Here is a 21,055-nt window from a genome sequence, read left to right on the forward strand (position 1 = left end):
GGGCACAGTCACTACCTACTTCCCCCCACATCAGGATTCCATAAGCAAACCTGGGGTCCTGGGCCACATTCACAGAGAAAGGAATGGAAAGGTGACCAGGGCCTCTGGAATTGCGGCCTTCTCCTCATCTCAGAGTTACGGCCGGGCTAACACTTTTTACAGCTTCTACAGCTCCCAGCAGAGAGAGTGCCCGAGCGTTCAGAGCTCATGAGCCTCTCAGGGAGATAGGCTGCGGCTGGGGCCCTCCTGCCAAATTACACAGCTCATGTAGAACAACGCCACACACATGAAAATTCCAGAGCTTGACAACAAATGAAGTCTACTTGATTTCCCAGGACGGCTTCCATTACTAGGGCACACACAGGGTGCACGAAGAAATCCAAACGCTGTTACTCAGCGATGTTTCCCGATCGTCTTCATAATGAACAAATCACACGAGTTCTGTTTCATCGCCACAGGCTCCCCTTTCTTACAAAGCATGTGTGTAACTCAGAAAGCCCGGAAATGATCCGGTTGTTCTCACACCTTGTCTGATGACACTCCCAGGCTGGCACAACCAGCCACACCGGAGTGCCGTGGTCCCATGCCCCATCTCCAACCTCACCTCTCTGCTGCCTGCCTCAGGCCAATAATTAATTCTTCAGATTTTAAACATCCATTGTTCCAGGCTAACTTCTCTTTTTACTTACTCAAGTGGCAAGTTCTGGAAGCTTCTGTAATCTCTCACTTCAGACCGTGAGAGGGCAGGAGAGGAGTCTGTTTTACCTCGGATTCTTTCCCAGTATTATAACCAACCTTGGCCCTCAAAACAAGCCATTTGGAGTACTGGCTAAGTGAACGACTCTCAGTGGGAGATATCCTATAACGTAGAAAAGTTTTAGACATTTGCTGCCTGTATTCTGTTTAAAATGAACCAGAATGTTTCTTATCAAGAGTCTCTTATTTTTTCTTATTTGGTAGCTCAGGTTGGCCTCAAACTTGCATAGAAGACCCTGAGCTACCCATCTTCCTGATTGCTATCCTAGAGTGTTAGGACAGCAGGTGGACCCCCGCCCCATGCCTGGGTTATGGGGTGCTGAGGACAGGCCACATTCTAACTGGCTACCCCTAGCTCTTCTAGCCGCTCTCTTCTTGAAAATTCGGTTTCACCCACTCATCCACCTCCCCCGCCCCCCATACCTCTGCCAGGCTTTGACTTGCCATTCTTGAGAGTCAAACTAAAAAACCAAAAATAAAATCAAGAACCAAACAAAACCAAAACCATTTTTTTTTTTTTAAATTGCTGTCTCTGCAAGCTCTTGTGTACCTAGGCACCCACTCTGACTGGGCACACATGCACCGTCTGTAGGTTTTAACTCCACGGTGGGCAGATTTGTTGCCATGGAGAGAGATGGGATAGTAAACAAAACCAGAGCCTGGGGCAATGTTACTTTGTAACTCCTAACTTGTAGCGGGCTTTACGGAGCAGGGAAGACTGCCATGCTAACAAGTAGGGAAGAGACTGAATGAAAACTAGAACCGCAGACGAGGAACAAGGGGAGCCAAGGGAAGAACTGTTAGCTAAGCCCAGCACCACCTCTGCACCCGAGCACAACTGTACCAACCAATTATAGGAGGAAAAGTATCCCATCAACCAGCTCCTAAATCAGGACACAGAGACTCGTTATTAGTTTTGCAAGCTCGGCCTAGCTTAGCTCAGCTTAGCTTAGGCTAGCTCTTTTGACTTAACCTTTTTCTCTTTTTCTACCTTTTCTCCTTGGGGCTTTTCACTTTTTTTTCTGTCTGTCTAACTGTCACAGCTTCTCGTGCCTGGTGCTGCCTGGCTTCTTGCTTTGAGCATGTTTCTCCCCACCCTCAGGGCTCTCCTCATTCTCTTCTCTAGCTTTCTCCCCCAGCATAGAGTTCTCCTACCTGCCAGCCCTGCCCATCCTTTATCTGCCTAGCTATTGGCTGTTCAGCTCTTTACTAGACCAATCAGGTGCCTTAGGCAGGCAAGGCGGAAACAGATGCAACACATCTTTACATAATTAAACACACATCCTTACATCATTAAACAAATGGAGCACAAACAAAAACAACACACCTTTACTTTACCATATTATTACCATAGTTAAAGTAATATTCCACAGCATAAACAAGTGTAGCATATATTTGTCTAGTTAAAATAATATTCCACAACAAGCATCCTCCTGCATCTATTCCCATAGGGCGGGGATGACAGGCATACACCAACACACCACGCTGTTCTTTAGACTGAACTCAGGCTTCATTTGTGCCAGGCAAGAATTCTACCAATGGAACTATATCCCCAGCTTGCGTGTTTTATTGCTCTATGAGAGTCCTTCATACAGAATGGATAAAAATCCCTCTTAGGTTGAACAAGGTACATACGTCTTCCCTTGGCTCACAGCTTACCATTTTGCTATTTCTGTCTTAAAAAAAAAAATCACAAAGTTTGTGATTGCTAATGTAGTAACAGTGACCTTAAAATGAACTCATTTATTTTACTTTTAGGTATGTGCACAAGTGTGTCTGAGCCATGTGTGTGTGCGCATATGCCCTCGGAGGACAGAAGAGCCTGAGGGCAAGAAAGGGCACCGGATTTCCTGGGAGCTGGAATTACAGGTTATGAACCACCCATGTAGATGTTTGGAACTGAACCAGGGTCCTCTGGATGCAGGAGGTGCTCCTAAGTGCTGAACCATCTCCCCAGACCCTTACTGGTCTTAACAAAACCAAACAAAAACCCACTTGTGTTTTGTAAGAAATCCTTCCCAACTCCGAGGCCATAGGATGATCTCCTATGCTGTTTTCTACAAGTTTTAATTTATTTTTATTTTTGCTTTTTAGATGTCCCACTCTACCTAGGCTTACTATTAGCTCATTTATTGATTGATTTTTTTTTTTAAGATAAGGGGCAATTTTAAGTTTTCCAATTGTGTTAATTAGACTTAGTTTTATCTTACTATCAAGCAGGGCATGACTTTGTACAGCCTCAATAAATGTTAACATAGGACTCCAGATTTGTTTTTCTACACTTGCCTTGAATCAGCATGTCAGAGTCTGCAAATCCACTGGGCTGGAGAGATGGCTCAGTGGTTATGAGCTGTTGCTGCTCTTGCAGAGACTGGAGTTGGATTCCCAGCACTTATAGGGCAGCTCACTACCTCTGTAACCCGGGTTCCAGGGGATCTGATCACCTTTTCGGTCCCCCATAGGTACTACACGCACATACATACATGCAGGCAAACACTCTTACGATAAAATAAAAATAACTAAAATTAAAAAAATTATGGATATTTCTGACATGACTTTAAAAAATTAAAAAAATATATTTTATGTGCATTGGTGTTTAGCTTGCATGTGTGTCTGTGTGAGGGTGTCAGGATCCCTGAAACTGAAGTTACAATCTGGAGCTGTCATGTGGGTGCTGGGAACTGATCCCAAGTCCTTTGGAAGAGCAGCCATTGCTCTTCACCATTTAGACATCTCTCCAGTCCTCAAAACTCCATGATATTTTTATTATAATGTGCTATATAGATTCAATATTGACGGAAATGATATCTTTTTTTTTTTTTTTTTTTTTTTTTTTTTTTTTTTTCGAGACAGGGTTTCTCTGCAACTTTAGAGTCTGTCCTGGAACTAGCTCTTGTAGACCAGGCTGGTCTCGAACTCACAGAGATCCGCCTGCCTCTGCCTCCCGAGTGCTGGGATTAAAGGCGTACGCCACCACTGCCCGGCGGAAATGATATCTTTATATTGATCTAATGTTGGATTGCCTCTTATGTTTTAATTACTGCTGTATCTGAGTTATAATTATTTGGAGCTACTATTATTTGAATCCTATTTTTATTAATGTACCAGAAAATTTGAGCTTTGTTCATTTTCATTGCCTTTTAGAGTTGATTTTATTATTAGTTTTTAATTTGATTATGATAAATATATAACATCAGCTTTACTGCATCTACCTTATTAAAGTTTGTATCTAAAGTGCTTCTCTGTGGTATTAAGGACACTTGTATCACGGTGAGGTTATCACCTGCATTGATTGATCTCTCGTGCTTTGTCCTCTTTCTCAACTGTAACTCATTACTCAACAACTCCCGTTCCTCCCTCCTTCCAACCCTCGGCCTCTTCCAGGACCTCTGAGAGGAGGAATTCCACCCCTGAGTGGAAGCACACACCATTCTACATCTGTGACTGCCTTCCACCCATTCTGTGAGTACAAAGAGAAATTCCATTGTGGTTTTGTGTTCCTCTAATGTGTTAGATGTTTCAAGGAATCAAATTTTGGTTTAATAATTTATCCTTTTGGTATATATGTTGTCCTTCTGGTCTTTATTTTTCCTTCTATGACTCCCTTGGAGATTTATTCTGTGCTTTCACTTCCAGCGCTGGATGCTGTCACCGATGTAAGCACCATGGATTTGAAATTGGAAGTGTGTGGCATACACACAGGGGGAACATGGACAGACAGACAGTTTTGTAGAGCCTGGGGGCTACATGGATTTTTTTGTACATGTGGAAGTGTGTGGCATATACACAGGAGGAACATGGACAGACAGACAGCTTTGCAGAGCCTGGGAGCTACATGGATTCTTTTATGTAAGTTTATATGGAGCAAATAGGCTGAAAACATTAAGACATGTCTTTCTCTGAGGTTACAGGTTTCTTTCAGGCTTTGTTGTTTGTCTTTTCCCGTGGTCAAAATGTCAGCAGGTTGTGGCTGAGGATTCTTAGAACACAGGGGAAGCTCCAGATGGAGGTATCCGCGACATGGAGGGAAGGCAGTCACTTCTGGTATGTCAGAGGTGAGTGGAGCCTTCATCTATGCTTAGCTCGAAAAGCAGGGGAAAAAAAAAAGGCCAAGATTCGGCCTTTGTACTTTCCCTATGTACTGTTTTCCAGACCCAGATTATTTCCAGTTTGCGGTAATAACTTTTCTCCTTGATTGATAAGATGTTCAGAAATATGGCTCAATTCCATGTGGGGTTCTTCCCACTATCAACCGAGTCATGCCACTGTTATTTTAGTTTCCCTGACTATTTACATTTATTTAAAGTTTACGAGTTAAATATTTTCAACACGTTCCCAAACAGAAAAAAAAAATAACATATTTAAGCTGATGACTGTCCTTCCAATTAGCATGCTGTTTTGCTGGTGGTGAGTTTGTTTATGAGATGGGATCACTTCCTACCTCAGGCTGTCCTTGAACTTGTGACTCTTCTGTCTCCAATGTCCAGTGTTAGGATTTTAGGTGAGGGTGGTGACACCTCACCTACATGCTATTTTAATCCAGCAAATTAGTTCTAACAATTTTAGCTGTCTCGGTGCTTCATACAGACAATGTGTGTCTGTGCCCATCCACGTACTTGCTTATACTTTGGTTTAACAATCTACTTGGTTTCTTGAGTCTTTCAGCTGGGACCTTTCCCTTCAAAATTTTCCTCAGAGATTGGTTGGTAATAAAATTTCTTAGTTTTTTTATGGAAATTTCTTTAATTCATTTCCTTTATTGATAGTTTTCCGTATTCACAGCCTTTCGCCCAGTCAACTGAAGCGACAGGGGTCTCTCGACTCTTCTGTTGTTCTAAGAAGACTGCTGTAAGTGGGAAGTCTGTGTTCTTCTATTTTCTAGCATCTCTGAGGTGCCTGCACCTAAGAGTCATTAGCTTCTTAAGAAGTACTTATTTAGGGCTAGAGAGATGGCCCAGGGGCCAAGAGCATTTGCTGCCCTTCAGGGGACCCGAGTTCAATTCCTAGCACCCACATGTTGGCTCACAACCACTTGTATCTCTAGTTCCAGGGGACCAGATGCCCTCTCCTGGCCTATGAGAGCACTGCACACTTGTGGTACACAGACATGGGAAGCAAAACATGAAAGCAAATACATTTTTTTCAATAAGTAGGGAATGTAAGCAGCTATTTACAATTTCCTTTTTTTTTTTTTTTTTTTTTTTTGGTTTTTCGAGACAGGGTTTCTCTGCAGCTTTAGAACCTGTCCTGGAACTAGCTCTTGTAGACCAGGCTGGCCTCGAACTCACAGACATCCGCCTGCCTCTGCCTCCCGAGTGCTGGGATTAAAGGCTTGCACCACCACCGCCAGGCTACAATTTCCTTTTTATAATTTGTTTTGTATGAGATTTGTTAGGTTTTCTGGTTTTCAGGTTTAGCGTTGTTCAAGAATTCTGTAATTCCCCCTTCCCCATCTTCTATGTTATCTCCTTTTGGAAACATATAGGATATCTTCCTAGTTGTTTGCTGTTTCTTTTCTCCTTGTATTTCGAGCTGTATGAGACGTTACCTGTTCAGTCCACTTTTCTGTCTCACCTTTGTTCTCTTCAACTGTCTTTAGCCTGGTCACTGAATTTTTACTTTCTACTTTATATATTTTTTAATATCTAGAAGTTCCATTTACATATTTCAAATATGTATTTTTTAAATTGCATGTGTATCAGTGCTTTGCCTCATGTACGCATGCTTGCATGTGCTTGGTGCCTGTGGAGGCCAGAAGAGGATGTTGGACTCCTTGGAACTGGAGCCAGTTGTGAGCTGCCACGTGGGTGCTGGGAACTGAACCCGGGTCCTCTGCAAAAGCAGCAAGTTCTCTTAACCACTGAGCTACCTACCCAGCTCCCCATTTACTTATTTTTAAAATCTGCATAGTAACTTTTCTAGTCTCTTCTCCTTAATCATATTTTCTTTCCTTTTAGATTTTGGTTTGTGGAGGTAGGGTTTCTCTATGTCGTCCTGGTTGAACTGGAACTCATTCTGTAGACCAGGAAGGCCTCCAATTCAAATATTCACCTGTCTCTGCCTTCAGAGTGCTGGGATTAAAGGCACACGCCACCATCCCCAACTCATCCTTGAGCATGATTTCAGAGCTCTTAAAATGCTCTGATGCAAGCTAAGATATTTATTTATATTTTTTGCTAACCAGTTCAGTACAGGAATATTTTCAGCTATGCTGTCTGTTGTGCTACTGGCTTTTACTCACGATGAATCATTTCTTGGTGTTATAGCTCAGGCTGCCTTTCTTCTAGAGGTGTTTTCTTCTAGGGTTTTGAGTCTTCAGGGCTGCTGGGGTATTTACCCTAGCGCAATAAATATCACAAAGGAAAACTCCACTGTAATCGCCTTCTCCTTTCTCTGAACTTCTCGAAAGAAAAAAAATTTCCTAACGGATGACCAATACACGAAAGAACCTGCCATCATTCTTACCAGCAGGATCAAAACGCAATCAACCTGCAGTACATGAGAAAGGAGGCAGGTGTGGTGGCTCATGCTGCAGGCACTACAGAGGAAGGGGCCGGGGGCTCCCTCCAAGTGTGAGGATACCTTGGTCCATTCTACGGTGGGGTTCTAGGCATGCCAGCGTTACATATTGGAACCTGCCCCAATCCCTCTTACTCCTCACAAAGAAAAAAAGGAAAAAGAAATGTCGCTTTTTAAAAACTTTTTAAATAGAGTTTCATGTAGCCTAGATTGGCTTCAAACCCCTTACTTAGCTGATGACCCTGAACTTCTTCCACACCCTAAGTGCTAGGACTGCAGGCATGCGCCGCCAAGCCATTTATGAGGGGCTATCGACTGCACCCGGGTCTCGTGGGTAAGCAATGGTGAGCAAGCATTCTACCAACTGAACCAGTCCTCAGTCCCCTGGAAAACTTTTGAATAAACTGAGTTCTCTGCCTTCTATCTGTATTCGGGGTCAGCTTAAGGCGGGCTTTCTGTCACAGGAGTACCTCTATGAGACGCGCAGTCCCCCCCATTTGGTTCCTGAGCCGTTCCCGCAGGAGACCCCATGAGACCACACAGTGCTTACAACGTGCCCACCTGTGAGGGTCATCCGGGTCACAGTTGGGAAGAAACTGAGTGACTGCTTCCGCTACTTCTTCATTGGATAAGACATCCCAGAGTCCGTCCGTGGCCAAGATCAGAACGTCGTCTGCTCCGTGCTCGTATCTGGAGAGATCGTAGACTCTAACCTGAAAACAACGGGGAGACTGCAAGGTGAGAAGTGTGAGAGAGAGGGGGTGCGTGGGTGCTGCTTTGCTCTTGTTTTTGTTTCTAACCAAGCGGCTTCTGATTCCTGGCTTTTGTCTGTCTGCCTTACTATTTTTCATAGATGCGCTACAAGGGTACTTGGTCTCATAGCGAGCTTTGTGGAGTGGACAGCCTCTTTCTGGGACTTGTTCACAGACACTTAGGCCTAGTCACAACTGGGAATGGGGCCTGGAAAGGGCTTGATAATTAACAAGAAAGATACAAGTAGAAAAGGTAGTACTCGAGATACCAGCTGACGAGATGACTTACACGTGGACCCTGTGTGAGCCATGATGAGCTAGCCTGGTTGGCTTCTTCTGCATATATTAAGAGCCATCCTTTCCCAATTGCTAGGAATATAAAGTGAAAAAAATAGATTCTTCCATTTTAAGAAACAGTCTGTAAGGGAGATGAAGTCCATTTGGGGTTTTAAGAAACGACTCCATATGTATTTATTAAAGGCTAAGGAGACATACTTTGTTTAATGCGTATCTTATTTGAAATCATTCTTGCCTATTTCTTCTAAGGCACAAAGGGTCACAACACCTCCCTCCCTCTGGGTAAGGACGAGGTTACGGTATTACACTTGGGGTTGACAAATCCCAATCTAGGCAAGTTACAAAAGGTGGAAGCTCAAGCTGCATTTTCAAAGGATGCTGACAGACAAGTTTTATACCTTCTCTGATCTCATATCTTGAATGCTAGTGATACTTCAACACTGGCCTACGAAACTCTTTACAAAGGACAGAACATTCCTGGGAAACTAGAAAGAATTCAGAAGCGAGTCTCATTAAGGTAAGACAGAGCATACAACTCTATGCTAACCCTACTCAGACAGGGCTGGTGGGGGCAGGGAGGAGCACAGGGGAGTCTGGGGGTTTCATAGTCATTTCTTCCTGATTCTGCAGCACCTCCCTGCTTACAGTACTTCATGGGCTGAGGACAAACATCAATTTAATAATTCACCAACTTCCTCTCTCTCAATTCCTTTATCCTGCACGCCTGGAGAAAGTACTGGGTTGGGGTGGGAAGAGAAAAAGAGAATGTGGCATAGGCTGCTGCTGGCGTGTCCCTTCACACTGGTGGCATCTGGCCATCTCAGGGATAGGTAATGGGATTCTAAGAGGTCGACCAGATGGTTCAAACCCAGCCTTTGTTCTAGAATGGTTTGTCTAGCTAGGCCAGTGACATCCTTTAGGCACTGGTCCTGTGGGTTAGCAGACAGCCTGGCGGGGTTCCTGAAACTGAAAGAATGCTTGACCCTGGTAAAGGAGCTCAAATGAAAAGCAGCCACAGGTCCGGGCCTCTGTGGCCTGCGGATTAGATAGTAACGATTAGCTTATGGCCCGCACCTGATGCCACCCCCAGGGAACACTCGGCAGCATACTCTACCAGCTTTTGAATTTCTTTTTCCTCAAATGCATGCTCACTTAGGGCTGAGTTGACATCCTGGGGAAAGCACTGAGCCTTTGGAGCAAGTGGGGCTGGGGTCCGTGAGGCCCAGAACTTGAATCTTCAGATATCCTTCCTCAAGGTACTCATGGCTTATTTTCCCTCGATGGGAGGCAACGAACCCCTCTTTGCTTTATTTTCTGTGGTTCCTGGGAGTGCTGGAGCCGTGTTTCCTCAAATGTTAGTGTGTAAACCAGTCAGCCAGGGAGCCTGAGCGCTCACAGATGCTTTTTAAGGAGGGCATGAGAGCCCACAGTTCTCCAGGGAATGTCAGACGTACAAATTCTGGGACCACACTTTGATTAAAAAGGTCACAGGAGTCTGACAGGGCCTGGAAATCAAGGACTCTACTGACTCTGTGATGCCAGACACAATTAGTTTCCTAAGACGATGGGAAGGATAGGAAATGTCACTGCTGGGCTCCCAACTCCAAGTCCTACCTCGTATGTTAAGCCCATAATGTCTTAAATGGGAGCTGGCTAGCTTCCCACTGGGGCTTCCCTACAATAAGCTACTATGCTCATCTGAGCTCCGCTGGACAGGAAATATTAAGTAAAGAGAGAGGTAGAGAATGCCAGGTGGCTCAGTCTTACATCTGTACTTAAGAGGGGTTTCCATTTACCGCTCAGTCCTTCCTGAAACAGATGTTTCCAGGTGTGACAATAATACTGTTTCAGGATCTGCCCTGTGAACAGGGTGCCCAAATGACTTCAAAATGCTTTGTCCTGGTCCAAGAAGTGGCAGGTTGACTTCTTCAGTCTGAAATTAGCCCCGGTCATCAAAGGGAAACCTGGCCAATGGAACCACGTGGGTTCATACCAACCTGTTTGAAAATGCTGCTCTCGGATCCCATCGGTGATTGGAATCCTCACCGATTCTATTCCATGAACCAGCATGAAGATCCCTTTCACTGCCATTTTTCCCACACAATTTTTATGTAAATAATACAAAGCTAGTGGCAACCCCAGCCCCCAGGCACTCCTCAATTAACGGCCTTTTAGCTTTTTTACAGCTATCCTTTGTTTCCTGCCCTTCAGCCAATTTCCAAAGGGCTTTGCCAACTTTCCACTTACGGCTCATGTCTCGTGCATTAACCTACGAGGCAGAACACTCTGCGAAAGTGCTTTTAGAGAAATTGGACTGGTGTGCAAGCCATCCCATTCCACGTGGAGGCTTGCCAGGAACGAGCGCTTCAGTGGGCTCCAGTGATCACTACAGACCCAGCCTTCCTTCCCTAAGGCTGCTGGGGGCCTTCCTCAATCAGAAACCCTCCCCTCCCCAACGTTTCTCTGTTCACTTCCTGAAACAGCCTTTCAAGTTCCTGGAAGCCTCACATGGTTCTAGCGGGCTCTGCGGCTCCACAGAGCTGAGACATCTGGAAGAGGCAGGGCCCGAAGGGGGAGCGGCAAAGTGCATAAGGGAGTGAACACCTTGGGGGGGGGGGGGAAAGAGGCTAGAAAGCGTGGCTGAACGCTGCCTCCCCTTGTCCAATCTATAAAGAAAGGAAGGGAGGGGCAGCTTGAAGGCTTGAAGTTAGAGTAATACGCAGATGTTCTTTGACTTAAGACAGGGGTTATATCCTGATGAACCCATTATTAGATTGAAGATATGGTAAGCATTTAGAATACAGAACCTATGATACATCACAGCTGAGCAACTGTCCTGTGACTGTGTCTGCCCAGGCACTGTGTCCCAGTGCCACTGCCTAGCACTGCTGGAGAATATTATTACATATTATACTTCATCCTGCTAGCCGGGTGAAAGGTCAAAATTCCAAACACGGTTGTATACCCACACTGAACAAAAGTGATTCCAAATCAAACCAAGCAAGTCAAAGGGGATCTGCTATCTAAACAGTCGAGGGATCATTGCTAGTGATCTCCGGCTACTAGTACTCTGGGCCTTGGCTGCCACTGGACAGGACTGACAGATTTCTCTGCCTTGATCTAACTACAGATCCATCGATAAGATGCTAAATTCATAGGCGTAGCTTGCTGACTCTGACATGCCCAGATAGTTACCAGAATGCAATAGGCTACTTATGCAGAAGGAGGAGGTTTGCATGTCCTTCTCCTAGACTCAAGAAGCACATTCAAGTGCATGGTAAGGGGAATGAGTTGGAGGACAACCAGAGTCTTGGCTAATATGCCCCGGATGAAACAAAGTGCCGACAGCTCATAGGGCTCCAGATTTCCGGCATTTAGAGATGGTAACATCATCGGTGACACCCACTTGACTCAGGGGCTTGTGACTCTTTAATACAGTTTCTCCATTTAGTGCTTGGCTGCAGACTGCTGTTTCAACGTTTCTGTGCTACCTGCCCCCTCTTTGTCCTATTACTGATATTTTGGAGGCATGCTAAGCGATCGCGAGACTGCAAGCTGACACAGGTGTCCTGAACTTATTTAAGAGAAGAACCCATCAATTTTCCCACTTGTTCGAGCTCCACTGCTTCTCCATCTCTGGAATACCTTTATAGCTTTTGTGCTAGGATCAAAGGTGTGAGCCACCATGCCCTGGCCACCTTCACAGCTTTTATGTCTTTATTATCTCGGCAAATTTGTCATGCCGTTTTCTCCCATGGATTCCACAGTGTGGGAAAGGACAAGCTCCTGCAGCTCTGTGTGGCTTCAAGAGGGCAAGAGGCTCAAGCTACGGTGTCTCACAAGTCTTTGGGACTTTGAGATGGGTCTCCTGTAGCCCAGGCTGGCCTTGAACTCACCATGTCGCTGAAGATGACTTTGAGCTACTGATATTCCCGCCTCAACCTCATGATCACAGGTAATGCACCACCATGCGTGGTTTTGCACAACACTACCATGATAAGGACTGAACCAGTGTGCAAGCCGGGCCAGTCCTGCCCCAAGTGAGCTAGACAGCCCTGAGATCATTTCTTTTTTAAACTGAAAAGCAATCAAGGAAAATGAAATTATGTTTGCTCTGCTCTTTTCACAAAGCTGTTATGAAGGTCACGGGGTGGGGGTGGGGACTGGTGCCTTCACGGCTCTGGTCTGAAAGTGGCAACACCAAGGAAAGGCTGCTGGGTGGGAACAAAGGGACGCGAGAGTGCTCTGGGAACCTGGGGTTCAATTCTAAAAGTCTCATTTACAATAACAGTGATTAGGACTCCCAGTAGCGCCATTGCCAGGAGAGCCAGCGGTAGTTTACAAGATAAAGACCACCAAGGGGCAGTGGGAAATAAAAGTCTCATCCTAGCCAATCCAAAAACCCGAGCTTATACGGTGCTTGCACAAGAAACACGCCAGCCTTTTTCTCATAGTCCTGTGAATCAAATAGATTGTCTGAGACTGACAGCCACGCTGCCAGGATGGCATCCAAGCTCTCCACTGAGACGCAACGAACACTACCCGTTGTGAAGCCAATGTGGTGACTGAACGGGTTTCAGACCCACTTCTCCCTCAGCCAAAACAACTTTACTCTTTTACGAGTCTAAGAAATAGTGCTGGGAATCCTGGATGCAGGGGTACTGAGTCCCCAGATTGAGGGAGGAGACGTTGGACACTGCCGGTCTGCCATGTGGGGAGAAATGGCGGGGCCAATGCCTGGAGGTGAGAGAGGACGGGGAGTATTCAGAGCTCTGGCAATTTTTACCATTTATCACAGGGCGATTTAAACCTTGATGATGTGACCAGCCATGTGATTTCAGGGCATTGGCTGAAAATGAATCCAAAGACACCAAGTATCACAAATATGCTGGCTGCTCAAACGACCCAATGGAGCTAGCTATTTGTTTTGGCTGTGGGTAGTTTCATATTTGAAACACACCACAGATATTCTTGAGGCTTTTTCTTTTTTCCTCTCTCTAAAGTCCCACAGACAAAATAAAGATCTGGCTTTTAGAGAGTATACTTAACAGACTCCAAAGCTTCAAAATCAGCTGAAATATTTGACAGTGTTAACACAGTCTGAAGTTATGGCCAATGCCTGGACATATGGCTTCCATTTCCTCCACACACAGCCTGGCATCTCATAACCAGATAAGCTATAGGAAGAAACCCCATGTGTGAACTCAGACCTAGCCATGCGACACCTCTTTTTCTGAGCCTCCCACAGCCGGTTCATCATTAGGTGAAACCCTTCTTCAATGAGTTAGACAAGAAATGGGATAAACCTAAAGTGGTCCTCATTTGGACTCATCTTCACTAACATGGGCTCAGAGGAACTCCAGTCTATGGGCATCTGGATGCTGCTTAGACAGGATGGATCGTTACAGTCAGTTCAGGATACAAGGCTCTCAATATGAGTGATCAGCTTGAATGCAAGAGGTTTCTTTGTGTGTATATTATTTTCAGCTTAAATGTTAATTGTGCCCCCTCTCCCCAACCCCGAAACTGATCTGGTTGAAGGGATAGCATTACGGCAACCTGATGTGTAAGCAGCAAAACGATTGTGAGTCTTGATTCCTATCACTGTTACTCCCAGTTAATGGGATTAAAAGAACCATAGTGGGTTCAATGTCAAGCGGCTTTTCATAAAGGTAGGTTTTCAGAGGCCTCAAGTGAGCAAGAGACCAAGTGCACAAGTCACTGTGCGCATGACCTTAGGAGAGCACAACTATCGGTGGCGAATGGTGGGACTCTTGTCACACGGCAAAACCAATCCTATTGACTGCAAAGCAAGAAACCAAGGTCTCACCTGGTGGTCGTGGCGCATGCCTTAAATCCCAGCACTTGGGAGGCAGAGGCAAGTGAATGACTGAGTTCGAGGCCAGCCTGGTCTCTAGAGTGAGTTCCAAGACAAGTCAGGGCTACACAGGGAAATCCTGCCTTGAAAAACCAAAAACCAAAACAAATAGAAAATCAAACCAAAACAAAATAAACTAAAGTTTCTGCAGAAACCTTGAGAGAAATGGAAGATCCTGTAAGTCAAAAGAATGACTCACGCCGTCTAGGACTGGAGTATGGATATGCTAATACACCAAGCCCACACTGGGAATATAAAACCAAGATTTCTAAAACACTGTCAAGAATGGCATGGGATGGTGCATCTCCGAATTCTCTACAATGAGCCAGGTGTGCTGGCTCATGCCTATAATCCTAGTGTTTGTGATGCTGAGGCAGAAGGATGGATAGGAGTTTGGGGCCAGTCTAGGCTACATAGTGATCTCTAGGTTAACATGGGTACAGAGTGAGACTTCTCAAAAAAAAAAAAAAATCTAAAAGATGGAAATTCCTAGTCCTCCCTAGATTTAATGCACCACTTCTCAAACTGTGGGTCACGATCCTGGAACTAAATGAGGACACGGTGAAAGGTCTGGCAACAATAAAGGGTTTGCGAAAGCTCAACAATCCGAATTTAATCCAAAATCTGATATGTAATTAATTAATCTGAATTGCTTTGCAGAGCCCCCACCCCCTGCTTCATCCTGCGACTCTATCGCAGCCTTGGTTCTGAACGTACAACATACAATATGTGCTCTTATACTATACATACTATCATACCGCGCATGCCAGCCAAAATGCCCTAAACACAGCAACCCAGATTAGAGATTATTATAGGCTATGGACTTCAGGGTTTGTGTTAACTGTACATATGAAGATTTCTGCTCATATAAAAATGATGGTTTAATTATAGAGAACAAAATTTTCAATATTTTTGTGCTATCGTTCCTCAGCATGCAATTGTCAAACTAGTGTATTTTTGGATTGTATTGTGATGTAATATTTGACTATAAAAACTGATGTTTGAATTACTGTTTCATAAAAAACTGTTATAAAAGTTTCAGTTTGGGAGGAAGTCAGAACTTCTGATTTCTGAAGTTGCTCTAAACTTCTGCTATTTTCTTTTCTACATATTTATGTGAAGTAATGTATTCTTAAGATTCTAAGATCAAAATATTGATCAAGTCTGAAAAATGCTGAAAATATCACATGCTCTGTAGTGTCAAAAATTTCTGTGTGTGTTTGATGTGTGCAGTGTATATGTTCTATGATGTATGTGTCACATGGCTTATGTGTCATATGACTGCAGGAGCATGCAGGCCATGATGTGTACATGCAGGTCAAAGGACACCTTGGATGTTAGTCCTCAAGTTCTACTTTGTTTTGTGCCATCAAAAAGACCAGAATAAAACAAAACAAAAGAAAAAGAAACAAAGAGAAAAAAGAAAAGGATCCGTGGGTGCTTTGTTTTCCTTTTGAACACAAGGAATCCATTCCTCGTGAGCTACACAATTCTGGAAATACTCACTCTCACTGAAAGAAAGAAATTAAGCTAATTAGAACTACTAACTTAAGTATTCGAATGTTCATTAAGATATATATCTCATATATAATATAGGTATATAAGATATATAATATAGATATATAATATAAGATATATATATATAGCTGGGCATGGCGTTGCACGCTTTTATTCCCAACACTCGGGAGGCAGAGGCAGGCAGATCTCTGAGTTCGAAGCCAGCCTGGTCTACAGAGTTCCAGGACAGCCAGGGCTACACAGAGAAACCACAGTCATCTTAGACTTCCAGCCTAACCTTGTTTTAGATGCCAACCAATCAGCAATGGATTGGGAGCACACGAGGGATTCTGGTGGAGAACCACCACCCAGCTACACCCCAGTCTGTGGATGACAGAATCATAAGCACTAGTAACACAGAGCCATGAGAGTGAATAGTTCTGAAAGTGGTCTGCTTAGAGCCAACAACAGGCAGAAAGGTGTGTACTGAGAAAAACACTTCCAGTCCGACTCTCCATAGCAACGGCGCCCAACCTTCCTAATGCTGCAACCCTTTAATACAGTTCCACGTGTTGCGGCGACCCCCAAAGTTAAATTTATTTTTATTGCTACTTCAAAGATGTAATTTTGATACTGTTATGAACTGTAATGCAAATACTTTTGGAGATAGAAGTTCGTCAAAGGGGTTGCGACCCACAGGTTGAGAACCGCTTCTCTATATGGTTAAGATAGGACACTGAACTACCTGGAATTTTCTCATTGGTCTCTGTTTGTCCACACGTTACACTCATCATTTCTGATCCTGTTTCTCAGCAGGTAAATAGTAAGAAAGTTATCCCCTGGTGGGGCTAGGAAAATTCTAGAACTGTCTACAGGGTCAGCTCAACCCAGGCTGGAAGGGAAGGAAAAAAAATCCACTGTCTACTTTCGGAGCTGCCCATGAGTCCCGATCTAAATCTATACTACTTAGGAAGTTATTTTGATCGTAGACTTTTATGTCGATTTTAAAACTTGGTAGCCGGGTGGTGGTGACATACACCTTTAATGCCAGCACTCGGGAAGCAGAGACAGGCAAGCTCTCTGTGAGTTTGAGGCCAGCCTGGTCTACAGAGTGAGTCCCAGGACAGGCTCCAAAGCTACAGAGAAAAACAAACAAACCAAAGGTTCAGAAAACTCAGAAGGAAAAAGGAGGAGAGTATTTTTCTTCTTCAGACCCTAACAATTCTTCCTTTTTTTTTTTTTCCCTCAGGCTAGAAGTGAAATGTTTTGTGTGTGTGTCGGGGGACACGGTAGTAGGCATTATACCAGGGCCTGATACATGCTAACCACATGCCAGTCTTTGAAACCACGGGAAGGCAGGATCGTCCCTTTAACCAATGAGCCATACCACCATCCCTGTGCTTAATAAAATAAAATGAAAATCGCTTTTCTGTTCTACTCGGGTGAGTTCTTGTTACATTACAGGGGAGAAAAACCCTGCAGATTCGATTCCTTTAGTTTTTACATTCTTACCCCAAGTTCCTTCCTCAGGGTCACAGTTCCTGGCCTACAGGAACTGCCCAGTCTGCAGCTCCACGCCCCATCCATGCAGCTAGCTGAGCCACGCCCCTTGCTGCTTCAAGTCCAGTTCAGGGAGTTCTGTAGTTGTCAGGCTCACTAGGCTAACAGTGCTTCCGCTAACCTCTGAGACACAGCGACTCTCCAAGACCTCCTTCTTCTCCCCCCCACTCCCCCTGTTCTGTCATTTCCCCTCCTTCATCTCAACTCCTATCCCTTGAAGCAAGCAACAAGGTTCATGGCTAGTTATCCGTCAGTTAGTCTTACCTCTACATGGCTCCAAATTCTGATTCCTGGGGAACACATTCCCATGGCTTTTTCTTTTCTTTTCCTTTCTTTCTCCTTCTTCCTTCCTTCCTTCCTTCCTTCCTTCCTTCCTTCCCTCCCTCCCTCCCTCCCCCCCCTCTCCTCCCTCCCTCTCTTCCTCCCTCCCTCCCTCCCTTCCTTCCTTCTCTTTTTTTTTGGAGACTGGGTCTCTCTCTATATAGCCCTGATGTCCTGCAATTTGTACTTAGATGAGGCTGGCTTCCAACTCACCGACATCCACCTACCTTTGCCTCCTGAGTACTGGAATTATGGTGTGTGCTACCATACACAGTATGCATTAAAAATACATCTTTCCCTCTTTGTCATCTGAAGATAACCACCCCTTTAGAAGACTTGAAGACATCTGTGGCATACGGGGTACAATCTCTGGATTGTACTCATGCAATCATACATAGTAAGCTTCCCTTGCCACGTCACAACCTCCTCCCCTTCTCATGGTAGCCTAGAACTATTTCCTTATAAACTAGATTGCAGAAGAACAAACTAGAGAGACATGCTTCCCTTAAATGGGAATTGTAACGTGGAGCACAACACATCTCCGAGAATCAGAAGATGACAGATGTCGAGATGTACACGGAAGGACATGAGTATCCTTCCTGCTTGCATGGGAAACACCAGGACTCCCAAACACATTCCCTTTCATAGGAAAGTGGTCACTAGAAGTGCCTCAGTGTGAAAAGAGTCTTCTAGAAGCCAGCAAGAAGGAAGGGGAAAGCATTACTGGTCATTATTAACCACACCAGACCTCCTGCCCTCGATTTCACTGATGCTCTTATTTGTTCCTCCCCATAATCCACCAGTCCAGGCCATGCCAGACTCGGGATGATGGGAAAACAGCTGGGGTCCTGCTGGCGGTTGGGGCAGATCTCAGACTCGGGCTCTTTGTCCTTTATGAAAGGCTTGTTTTGAATAAGGAAAGGAATATTATCTAGATTTAAAAAAAAAAAATCCCAGGAACGAGCTCAACGAGAGACTTGGAGTTATAAAAAACAGCTGACAGACTCCTAAAAGCCAGAGAGGAGAAACGAAGCGGAGAGAAAATGAGGCTCCTTGTGGTTCTGTCTGGCTGAGCTGGAAGACAGGACTGTGGAGTGGGGGAGGGAGTTGGCTCTGCAGAAGAGCCCCCAGACAGAAAAGGGCCTTATTCTTCCAAGAGCCCAAACTAGGGCACAGTCTTGGAGTGGAGGCCGGAAAAGAAGGGAGAAATTAGGAATCCTAGCTCTCCAGTGGGCCTGTCTCAGGCCCAAAGGGGTGGGGAGCGCAGAACATCTGGGAGTCAAGGCCCTAGGCTTGTGCCAAGCTAGTCTGAGTAACAGGACACACTGTGTGTGCTTGGCTGGAGTTGGAGAACTGTAGGCAGCGGGGACAAAGCGGAGGGCCTGGGCACTAGTGTCCGAGAGACTGAATAAGTCCTCCCCTTCTGTTCTGCCCTTTTCTGTTCTGCTATGGCACTGTTGAGCCTTAAGCTTCCTAATTAGGCAAGAGGCAGACCTGGCTGGAGAGAGCTGGGGGAAGGGCTACAGACCACTCAGTCACACAAAGCAAGCCAGGTGCTGTGGACCAGAGGGTAAAAAGGCTCCCACCCTCCCCTGGAGCCTGCTGCAAGCAGGCCCCTGCTCCTTTGGCAGGGCCTCTTGTGGAATTCGGGTCTTAGCCAGAAATCTCCGCTTTAGACCCCAGAAGGTCTGAGGGAGGCTCAGGAAACCTGGCGGCTGCTCTTCAGGTTTGGCAAACTCAAGATTTTTCCAGCGCCTTGTGTTCAGCAAAACTGAAAATGTGTTTGGCCAGAAAGAAACCCTTCCCTAATTTTAAAACCCTGGTGCATCTTTTACATAAATTTGATCCACATGGTTTTGATTTATTTATATTTAATTCGTCAAATCAAATTAGGAGTTACAATGATGAATGGAAACAATGGTAGTTTCCAAGAAGGTTTTTGAGCCCTTTTTCTTAGAATCAAATCACATTTTTTCACACCCCCCCCCTCCGCGCCCCAAGCCCCAGTCCTTAAAACTACCAGACTGAACTGGATTTGAAATTTAGAAGCCAAATGTGAAATAAAGATCCATGCTCGGCAGAGTCAAAGCATAGCAGGGAAATATTCTGAGGGAGTCACAGAGAGTGTGGGTGGGGTGCTTGTGTGTGGAGGGGGGGGTAATGAAGACGGGGCGGGAGTCTGTGCTTCTTCATTAGATGGCTTAAATAAATTAACCTGCCTTTCTGGGATCGCAACAGAAGCTGCTGAGCCATTTCTCTCTTGGGTATGATTTTAGCACCAGCCCCTTGAGTGAAGGGTTTTAGCCTTAAGGAGCGAAGGTGGGGGCGGGTGGACCGGCACAGACTGCCTCCTTTTTCTGTTCTAACCTCCACAGCAGTCAACTCAACTGCCTCTCTCCTAATGGTTCCCTTCCCCCCTCTCCTGACTCTGGCTAAGGCCCCTCCATCTGGAAACATTTAAAATGTGTATAACAAATTTAATCTTGCGCAAGAGATCTTGGTATATATACACCACATATCCATTAAGCTAAATTGTAGGCACGCAATCGTATTTTACACAGTTCCGTCTGGCCTAGTTTACATACACACAGCGGCCATTGCTGTCGTTCCCAATTCCCCATCCTATTCCACCAGCCTCTTCACCTTTAGCTGAGGTCAACAGTGTTTCTCTGAGAAACTCCAGCCACTGAGGTAATAAGACCGACCAAGGATTCGTGTTCAAGACAGAGGTGTCCTCCGCAAGCCCTAGAAGCACATGGTGAGCCACTCTGACCCTAACCGTAGACATTTCTTTAACTCGGGTCTTATTGCCATGACACTAATTAGATATGGGTTCTAAGTGCCCCTTTGCTACATGACAGTTATACAACTTGGGGAGGTATTTTATTTTCTGAGTCCCAATGTTCCAATGTATAGCATGGGTACAATAATTGTTTATCCCCCCCTAGTCTGCTAGGAACAAGATGTTGCCTGTAAAATCCTAAGTATGTTAGATGGGACATGGGGAGACGGTCTAAAAGTACAACATCTCAGTTAAACATGAGAGACGTGTCTCTGACACCTAGTCTGAGCACAATGGCCACAGCCAACAGTCAGTCCCGCAGATTCCCATTCTGGAAGGTCTTTGCGTAGTTAGTGTTTCCTAAGGCTGACAGCAGCAATATGGCTGAATGCTCTAAAGGCTAACTGCACAGCAACTGTCTTTCAAACCACGCTGAGCGACTCTCCCCTTCCGTAGAGAAGGATCTCCAAGTGTGCATGGGGGAGGGAGCCTGAGAAAGAAGTTTTAGGGCTGCTGGAAAGAGCAAAACACTTAATTAGTGTTTCCTGAGATCTCCAGGGAGGCTTCTGTTAGAGAACAAAGGTGAGGGTGGCGGTTCACATGTCAGATGAATTCCTTTCCCCCAAGGGGGAAAGTACAGTTTTATGAGCCCAGTTACAAACCCTGTGCTCAGTGGAGTTCAAAGGAAACAGA

The 21,055-nt window shown here is 45.1% G+C and overlaps 1 protein-coding gene across 1 annotated transcript in view; it reads right to left on the reverse strand.

Moving 5' to 3' along the window:
• The window catches only part of Ppm1h (protein phosphatase, Mg2+/Mn2+ dependent 1H), a 271,738-nt gene that overhangs the window by 15,023 nt on the left and 235,660 nt on the right, over positions 1 to 21,055 (reverse strand). Inside the window, exon 9 of the mRNA XM_038314921.2 lies at positions 7,837 to 7,988. Coding sequence (XP_038170849.1) covers positions 7,837 to 7,988 — 152 coding nt within the window. The remainder of the gene's footprint in view (positions 1 to 7,836; positions 7,989 to 21,055) is intronic.

This window comes from Arvicola amphibius, chromosome 17, assembly GCF_903992535.2.
Source record: "Arvicola amphibius chromosome 17, mArvAmp1.2, whole genome shotgun sequence".
In the NCBI taxonomy this organism is placed as follows: Eukaryota; Metazoa; Chordata; class Mammalia; order Rodentia; family Cricetidae; genus Arvicola; species Arvicola amphibius.